This window comes from Charadrius vociferus, unplaced genomic scaffold, assembly GCF_000708025.1.
Source record: "Charadrius vociferus isolate BGI_N301 unplaced genomic scaffold, ASM70802v2 scaffold289, whole genome shotgun sequence".
In the NCBI taxonomy this organism is placed as follows: domain Eukaryota; kingdom Metazoa; phylum Chordata; class Aves; order Charadriiformes; family Charadriidae; genus Charadrius; species Charadrius vociferus.
In genome coordinates this window covers 93207-102837 of record NW_009650171.1, presented here as the reverse complement: position 1 = coordinate 102837, position 9631 = coordinate 93207, and the positions used below count along the sequence as shown (strand labels likewise).

Sequence of the window (9631 nt, the reverse complement as noted above, 5' to 3'; positions counted from 1 at the left end):
TTTAAAAAAACGGCTTTTCTCCTTTTTTTTTTTAAAAAAAAGGGGTTTTTTCCCTTTTTTTTTTTTAAAAAAGGGCTTTTCTCCTTTTTTTTTTTTTAAAAACGGGCTTTTCTCCCCTTTTTTTAAAAAAAGGGCTTTTCTCCCTTTTTTTTTTTAAAAAAAAAAAAACCCACCATTTTTTCATAGCACTGCATTTGAAGTTTGCTGCCTGCGTTTTCCCTTTACAGCCTCCCTTGGTTTTCGAGATGAGAGGAGACAGGAATCCTTTGCAAAATAAATGTGCCTGCCAGATCTGACCCTTCCAGCGAACAGCACAAACTTGGTGCCAGAGGCACGCGGGATCAGCGCTGGCGGCAGCCAACACGGTCCGCGGTCCGCACTTACACAACGTGTCACGGAGCCCCCGAGACACAAAACAGACGTACAAATCAACTCTGTCGTCTTCAAGAGGGCGGTCGTCTCCTAAGGAGAGGCTATCGGCGCAGCGGAAGAAGGAAAAAAAAACCCCAAAACCTCAGCCCAGAACAACAATCCTATCTCTCAAGCCGGGCAAATCTGCAGAGCTTTGCTAAAAGCCTTTCTCCGGAGCGCAACGTATCCGTTTCCACATCTTCAAAACAATCCCCAGCTTGGAAAGACAAAACAATCCTCCAAAACATTCCAGAAAAATTACGGTCGTCACGGCGCTGCAAAAAAACCCCAAAAACCAAAAAAAACAACCCCAAATTCGACGCAGAGGTTATTTCGTGCCCCAAAACCGCCACCTTCACACCGTCCCGACGGCGGCGGCCGCACTCACCTTTGGTTTCGCAGATCATCACGTTGCTGTACTCGCTTTCGCCGCCTTCGTTATAGCACTGCATTTTAATGTCGTACGAGGTTTCCGGCTGCAGGTGATTTATCAGGTGCCATTGCTTCGTACCTACCGGTGAGGGAGAGAAAAAAAATAATACTAAATAAATAAAATCAAGCGTCTTTCTCCATCAAACGCGGGGGGGTTACGGCACAAAAATCTTTCTTAACAATTTCTGGGTTTATCTGAAATCATAAGACTCATAAGAGTCTCGTAAGACTGCGAAAGAGACTCTTTGAAGAACCTTTCGAGGAAGAAAAGTGCATGAGGGTTTCGGTATTTTCTATTAAAAAAAAATAAAGAGAGGGTTTTCTACAAACCCAAGAAGAAGCTAAATTCCAAAACCCGACATCCAAAGCTTTCAGCGTCTGCTCCTTTAAAATCCGCTGATTTGAAGTCAAATTTCTGCGTTCTCCAAAATACGTAACGGATAGAAAGATGGGTTTATCTGAAATTATAAGACTCACGTTGCCCTGCGAAAGAGACTCTTTGAAGAACCTTTCGAGGAAGAAAAGTGCATGAGGGTTCCGGTAATTTCAATTTAAAAAAAAAAAATAAAGAGGGTTTTCTACAAACCCAAGAAGAAGCTAAATTCCGAAACCCGACATCCAAAGCTTTCAGCGTCTGCTCCTTTAAAATCCGCTGATTTGAAGTCAAATTTCTGCGTTCTCCAAAATACGTAACGGATGGAAAGATGGGTTTATCTGAAATCATAAGACTCACGTTGCCCTGCGGAAGAGACTCTTAGAAGAACCTTTCGAGGAAGAAAAGCGCATGAGGGTTTCGGTATTTTCTATTAAAAAAAAAAAATAAAGAGGGTTTTCTACAAACCCAAGAAGTCGCTAAACTCCGAAACCCGACATCCAAAGCTTTCAGCGTCTGCTCCTTTAAAATCCGCTGATTTGAAGTCAAATTTCTGCGTTCTCTTAAATACGTAACGGATGGACAGATGGGTTTATCTGAAATCATAAGACTCATGTTGCCCTGCGAAAGAGACTCTTAGAAGAACCTTTTGAGGAAGAAAAGTGCGTGAGGGTTTCGGTATTTTCTATTAAAAAAAAAAAATAAAGAGGGTTTTCTACAAACCCAAGAAGTCGCTAAACTCCGAAACCCGACATCCAAAGCTTTCAGCGTCTGCTCCTTCAAAATCCGCTGATTTGAAGTCAAATTTCTGCGTTCTCCAAAATACGTAACGGATAGAAAGATGGGTTTATCTGAAATTATAAGACTCACGTTGCCCTGCGAAAGAGACTCTTTGAAGAACCTTTCGAGGAAGAAAAGTGCATGAGGGTTCCGGTAATTTCAATTTAAAAAAAAAAAATAAAGAGGGTTTTCTACAAACCCAAGAAGAAGCTAAACTCCGAAACCCGACATCCAAAGCTTTCAGCGTCTGCTCCTTTAAAATCCGCTGATTTGAAGTCAAATTTCTGCGTTCTCCAAAATACGTAACGGATGGAAAGATGGGTTTATCTGAAATCATAAGACTCACGTTGCCCTGCGGAAGAGACTCTTAGAAGAATGGATGACTCTTAGAAGAAAAGATGGATGGAAAGATGGGTTTAGGGTGCCTTATGCTGGCTATTTACTATTTTCAATTTTTACTACGATTTTTTCATATTTGACTAATAATTATTAGTAAATATTTATTAGGAAATGCGGGAGAACCGCCTCCCCGGCCAAGCAATCCTCTCTAACGGGACGGTTTTGTCAGCGCTGGCTCCCGGCCAGCATTTCATTTAGACGCCCTCCTGAAGTACTGAGCGCTTCAACATAAATCACTCTCGGTTTTTACTTTCACCGGCTTGTGACAAATTTTAATAAACAGCGACCTTTTTTTTTTTTTTTTTATTTTTAAGGGAGTTTAATTAACTGTTTGAGTGCTCTTAATCCCTCTTGGAAAATACCACCTTGAACTGTTTCCACTGTTTCTAAGAAACTGTCGTCCCACCTACTGATTTAAGCCTTAATAAAAAAAAATAAATTAAAAAAAAAAAAAACCCAAAACCAAACAAAACCACCCCACAAAATACAACAAGCCGTTCGGCGGGAGGGGACTGTGTTCAAATCTCCCCGGGACCCAAACCCGGGAGCAGATATGGGGGTCCCCGGGAGGACCCCACTGCGGTTTGGGGGTTTCGGGGTGCAGATATTGAACCCCACCGCATTTCGGGGGGTGGGGAGCAGATATGGGGGTCCCCAGGGGGACCCCACTGCGATTCGGGGGTTTCGGGGCGCAGATATTGGACCCACCACAGTTCGGGGGTTTTGGGGTGCAGATATTGGGGTCCCCGGGAGGACCCCACCGTGGTTTGGGGGTTTCGGGATGCAGATATGGGACCCCATCTCAGTTTGGGGGTATTGGGGCACAGATATGGGGGTCCTCGGGAGGACCCCAGCACAGTTTGGGGGTTTTGGGGTGCAGATATCGGACCCCATCTCAGTTTGGGGGTTTCGGGGTGCAGATATCGGACCCCATCTCAGTTTGGGGGTTTCGGGGTGCAGATATCGGACCCCATCTCAGTTTGGGGGTTTCGGGGTGCAGATATCGGACCCCATCTCAGTTTGGGGGTTTCGGGGTGCAGATATCGGACCCCATCTCAGTTTGGGGGTTTCGGGGTGCAGATATCGGACCCCATCTCAGTTTGGGGGTTTCGGGGTGCAGATATCGGACCCCATCTCAGTTTGGGGGTTTCGGGGTGCAGATATCGGACCCCATCTCAGTTTGGGGGTTTCGGGGTGCAGATATCGGACCCCATCTCAGTTTGGGGGTTTCGGGGTGCAGATATCGGACCCCATCTCAGTTTGGGGGTTTCGGGGTGCAGATATCGGACCCCATCTCAGTTTGGGGGTTTCGGGGTGCAGATATCGGACCCCATCTCAGTTTGGGGGTTTCGGGGTGCAGATATCGGACCCCATCTCAGTTTGGGGGTTTCGGGGTGCAGATATCGGACCCCATCTCAGTTTGGGGGTTTCGGGGTGCAGATATCGGACCCCATCTCAGTTTGGGGGTTTCGGGGTGCAGATATCGGACCCCATCTCAGTTTGGGGGTTTCGGGGTGCAGATATCGGACCCCATCTCAGTTTGGGGGTTTCGGGGTGCAGATATCGGACCCCATCTCAGTTTGGGGGTTTCGGGGTGCAGATATCGGACCCCATCTCAGTTTGGGGGTTTCGGGGTGCAGATATCGGACCCCATCTCAGTTTGGGGGTTTCGGGGTGCAGATATCGGACCCCATCTCAGTTTGGGGGTTTCGGGGTGCAGATATCGGACCCCATCTCAGTTTGGGGGTTTCGGGGTGCAGATATCGGACCCCATCTCAGTTTGGGGGTTTCGGGGTGCAGATATCGGACCCCATCTCAGTTTGGGGGTTTCGGGGTGCAGATATCGGACCCCATCTCAGTTTGGGGGTTTCGGGGTGCAGATATCGGACCCCATCTCAGTTTGGGGGTTTCGGGGTGCAGATATCGGACCCCATCTCAGTTTGGGGGTTTCGGGGTGCAGATATCGGACCCCATCTCAGTTTGGGGGTTTCGGGGTGCAGATATCGGACCCCATCTCAGTTTGGGGGTTTCGGGGTGCAGATATCGGACCCCATCTCAGTTTGGGGGTTTCGGGGTGCAGATATCGGACCCCATCTCAGTTTGGGGGTTTCGGGGTGCAGATATCGGACCCCATCTCAGTTTGGGGGTTTCGGGGTGCAGATATCGGACCCCATCTCAGTTTGGGGGTTTCGGGGTGCAGATATCGGACCCCATCTCAGTTTGGGGGTTTCGGGGTGCAGATATCGGACCCCATCTCAGTTTGGGGGTTTCGGGGTGCAGATATCGGACCCCATCTCAGTTTGGGGGTTTCGGGGTGCAGATATCGGACCCCATCTCAGTTTGGGGGTTTCGGGGTGCAGATATCGGACCCCATCTCAGTTTGGGGGTTTCGGGGTGCAGATATCGGACCCCATCTCAGTTTGGGGGTTTCGGGGTGCAGATATCGGACCCCATCTCAGTTTGGGGGTTTCGGGGTGCAGATATCGGACCCCATCTCAGTTTGGGGGTTTCGGGGTGCAGATATCGGACCCCATCTCAGTTTGGGGGTTTCGGGGTGCAGATATCGGACCCCATCTCAGTTTGGGGGTTTCGGGGTGCAGATATCGGACCCCATCTCAGTTTGGGGGTTTCGGGGTGCAGATATCGGACCCCATCTCAGTTTGGGGGTTTCGGGGTGCAGATATCGGACCCCATCTCAGTTTGGGGGTTTCGGGGTGCAGATATCGGACCCCATCTCAGTTTGGGGGTTTCGGGGTGCAGATATCGGACCCCATCTCAGTTTGGGGGTTTCGGGGTGCAGATATCGGACCCCATCTCAGTTTGGGGGTTTCGGGGTGCAGATATCGGACCCCATCTCAGTTTGGGGGTTTCGGGGTGCAGATATCGGACCCCATCTCAGTTTGGGGGTTTCGGGGTGCAGATATCGGACCCCATCTCAGTTTGGGGGTTTCGGGGTGCAGATATCGGACCCCATCTCAGTTTGGGGGTTTCGGGGTGCAGATATTGGACCCCACAGCATTTCGGGAGTTTTGGGGTGCAGATATTGGGGTACCCTGGAGGACCCCACCGCGGTTTGGGGCTTTCGGGGTGCCGATATCGGGGTCCCCGGGAGGACCCCATCCCATTTCGGGGGTTTCGGGAGGGCAGGGTGGCAGCTCCGTCCCGAGGGAGGGTGGACAAGCCCTGGCTCGAAGCTGGAACCGGCTTTTCCCTAAATCGCCTCTTTTTTCCCCAGATTCATAACCGGGTTTTCCCGTCTCCCCCACCCCCAAACATTCCTTTCGGTAATTACTCCGGCAGGTTTTAGGTTTCCGTTTGGAACCATTAGTGGAACTGGAATGGGGACAGGCACTCGAACTGTCCTCTCCGTGCACCATTAGCGAGGAAAAAAAACATTTAAACAACTGCCGTCAGAATGCATTTCCCTTTAAAATTCAATCTCCCGTTTCAAATTCCATCTCCGGGACCTTCCAAAGAGAGAAATTCAGCCCAATCGATGCGGGACGGGGTCGATCCGCCTTTGCTTTGGCTTAAAGCTGCCGAAAAAGAGCGAGGAGCAACGCCAGGCATAGGTATTTAAAACCTGGGCCATGGAAGCACAAAGCTTTGGTTGGTATGACCATACCCGTGATAAAACAAGTGTGTGATTTATTTATATTTTTTTTTTTTAAATGTGATGTTATGCATTTTTTACATGTTAAGTGGGCAGCGTATGTAGGTATGACATTGCTGGTCCTGTGACTTCTTTAAGTTCTGAATTCTTACTGTGACTAATAATAATGTGTAAGATAAAATTATTTGGGGATTGTGATTTGTACTAACTAACGTTGAGCTTGTATTTTAAGTAATCAAATTCCAATTTTTGAGCTGCTTACAGTGATGTGGACGTTTGGAATTTTTTTGTAATATTAGTTTACTAACTTAAACATGGTTTGTTTTTTCAGACAACTTGATTTTAAGAAGAACGGTACAAATGTAAGGTTTCAAGTCTGCCTGGGCTAATTCTTCAAGTAAAAAGCAGAAGGGCTAAAAGGATATTGTCCTTATTTGAAGGATCGGAAACCTGTGAACCTATGATGCTATTATATTATTTAAACAGAAATTCCACCAAGAAATTCTTGATGCACAAAATAAGACTTAGTTCTTGCCTAAAAACTTTACTGTCTGGTGTAATGTTTTAGACTTGGTGGCATTATGTATTATATGCTGTGCACATAACACTACTTCCCCTCCCTCCCTCCCCCCAGACTTACAGTAATGAATCTGGTCTTGAAAGCTAGACATGTCCATAATATCATGTAGTTTGACATCTTAGGTTACTGTGCCTCGCAATTCCCATTTTGAGGATAGCTGTTGAGACAAATGCAGCTCTTTCTTGGTGGTTAATTAAAACTGTTTTCATAATATGATGGTCTGGATGCAATTTTGGAAGATATTCTGCAAATACAAAAGGAAGTCTTTAAAATATTACTTTTAGCTGTTTGCAAACAAGTTGTCTCTTTGCAATTGTCTATTATATGCACAGCAGCCAGTAGAATTCCCCTTTTTATTTTTTTTCCCCGCAGACCATCTTGATTCAAAACATCTATCGTAACCCCCAAAACAGTGCACAGACGGCTGACGGCTCACACTGTAAGTCCCACAGTTGGAGAAATTTTTTTAAAGAATGGTGTTAAAGAGCCCACTCCTAATTATGAGAAAATAATGTTGGCTTCTGAGCTGCTGACATAAAGCTGTTGCAAACAGGACAAGTGACGGAACTCTTCTTGCGCATAGATCAAGAACTTGTCAAATGTGTGCAATTCAGAATGCAGAACTGACTGCATAAATTGGACTTGATGCAGTTTCTCTTTTGCACTGCAGAGTGAACCTCATTTCTTAGTAACTCTGCATTCATTTAGAGGGTTAACCTGCAGACATTTCTCAAATTCTTGATTTAACCAAAATAAAAAAAAAATAGGTATATATGTGATGTACGGTAAGTTTCCCAAAACTGTGGGTTTTCTCTCATCTTAACGCTTTTAGGAAAATGGAGATTTCATGTTATGCTGTAATTATTGTATTACTTCTTTTCCTGGGGTTTTGCTACTAAGAAACCACTCAGTAAAACTAGATTCAAATTACTATGCTTGTAACTTGAATACTGCGTCTGGATGCCATCTATTACATACCTACCTGAAATCTTGCAAAACCCCTCTATGTTGGTGAATAAAATTAAAAAAAAAAATAAAATACAATAATGGAGCATCATGAGATCTCTATTATTTACAGTGTTAGGTTGATTCAGAAAGGCCACCAGCTAAGTGAAAGTTCTCCTTCTTGGGAGAGAATAACCACCTCTCTTTTCAGCACAGACTCGGCTAAAGCGACCCTAAAGGAAACCGGTTTCTTGTTAAAATTATTTTCCATAATATAAAGTTGTTGCGTTTTGTATTTCAGACCATTGCCCTCTTGAACATTTACCGTAACCCTCAAAACTCTTCCCAGTCTGCTGACGGTTTGCGCTGTAAGTTCATACAAGTTCCTTCACTGGTTCCCTGGGCTTGATTGTCAGAGCTCAGTGTCGACTTAAGCTGGTCTACCATTTTAGTTTAACAGATCAAACTGACCACGTTTCGTTAAATGTGTCCAAAACAAACACACACAAAAAATAAAAAAATAAAAAAAAACCCTAAAACTTTTTTGTGCTGCTCACCTTCCTCCCTACTCCCAAAACTGAGGGGAATCTGAATACCATCTATTAAATCAAAAAGGGTTGAAATTGTACTTCCCCTGTAAAGCAGTCTTAGTTGCACTGCTTTCTTCCCCCCACCTTTCTCCCTGCCAGTTGCTTGCATCCTAGGAATGCTTTTCTGTATGTTTTGTGCTATCCATTAGGTTCCACTGTCTCAAAGAGCAGGACAATGACACATTGACTTCATCCAGAACAAATTTCCTGCTCTGTAAATGCTAAGAGAACTTCAATTTGAGACTTTTCAGACTGCATGCAGAAATTTGTCCTAGGTTAATGCAGCTTCCGTTTAGAGTCTACTTTAGAAGAATACACTTTGACTGACAAACGCTTCCCTTCTGGCAGCTGTCCTTTGGGATAGGTGCATGCTTAAAATGCCTTCCATGCTTTGAAAATTCAAATTCCAAAACTAAGTTGCATATTTACCTAGGAAAATATATCTTTAAAAATTCTTTTGTGGAGGGGGAAGGCATTTGGGTATGGTCATGAACTAATTTAATGACTCCTCATGAGGTAGGAATGGGCGTAAGAAAACACACCTGCTGTGAGACTGGCAGAAGTTAAATGACCAGGATTGTTGATCTGTGATTACTGATCTATCATTGTGATTCAATCATCAACATTAGAATAAGATTTCAAAATAATAATTTAAAAAAAAGTTGTAGGACCAAAAAGGATCGGTGTTATTTTCTAACTAATATTTCTTGTTGAAGTGAACATTGACTGTGTGGTAATAAAGCTTTGTTTGGTTATTCATTTTTTTGACTGTTGGATTACAGACTAGTCCAGATTAGTTACCAGCATTTGATTAGACATGCTTTGTGAAATCAGCCACTAACTTAAAAGTCAACACTGTCTCTTCTGCTTCTAAAAGTAATAACGGCCCAAAACCACCCCAAAACCACCCCAAAACCACCCCAAAACCACCCCAAAACCACCCCAAAACCACCCCAAAACCACCCCAAAACCACCCCAAAACCACCCCAAAACCACCCCAAAACCACCCCAAAACCACCCCAAAACCACCCCAAAACCACCCCAAAACCACCCCAAAACCACCCCAAAACCACCCCAAAACCACCCCAAAACCACCCCAAAACCACCCCAAAACCACCTTTCTGCAGAGTTTTTGAATGTCTCGAAAGACAGGACTTAACAGGCACCGGTAAGGAGCGCCTACGGCAAGTGTTTAGCTGATACAACGCTTTTGCCGCAACTCCCGCAGTCGTTTCACGATCAAATTCCCCGTCCAAAACCAGATTAATTCAAAGGTAACGGGGTCGGGGGGGGATCGCGAAGAACAAGTGATTTATGGCAAAAAATACCTTAAGCCACGTGTTCCTCTACGCGTTTCACAGCAAATGCTTCCGACCGTGCTCGAATTGAAAATAGCGCCTTCTTCCCTTCTCCCCCTCCCCCCCAAAAATGGTAATTTAGTAGTAAAGTGCAGTTTTAAGTTGAAATTTGAAATATTTCCGCCCTTGCGTCGGAGGTTTTGGCAGAGC

General features: G+C 45.4%; 1 protein-coding gene across 1 annotated transcript in view; it reads right to left on the bottom strand.

Annotated features, from left to right (window-relative positions):
* The window catches only part of CDON (cell adhesion associated, oncogene regulated), a 51632-nt gene that overhangs the window by 13721 nt on the left and 28280 nt on the right, over nt 1-9631 (bottom strand). The window contains exon 14 of the mRNA XM_009892553.1: nt 800-922. Coding sequence (XP_009890855.1) covers nt 800-922 — 123 coding nt within the window. The remainder of the gene's footprint in view (nt 1-799; nt 923-9631) is intronic.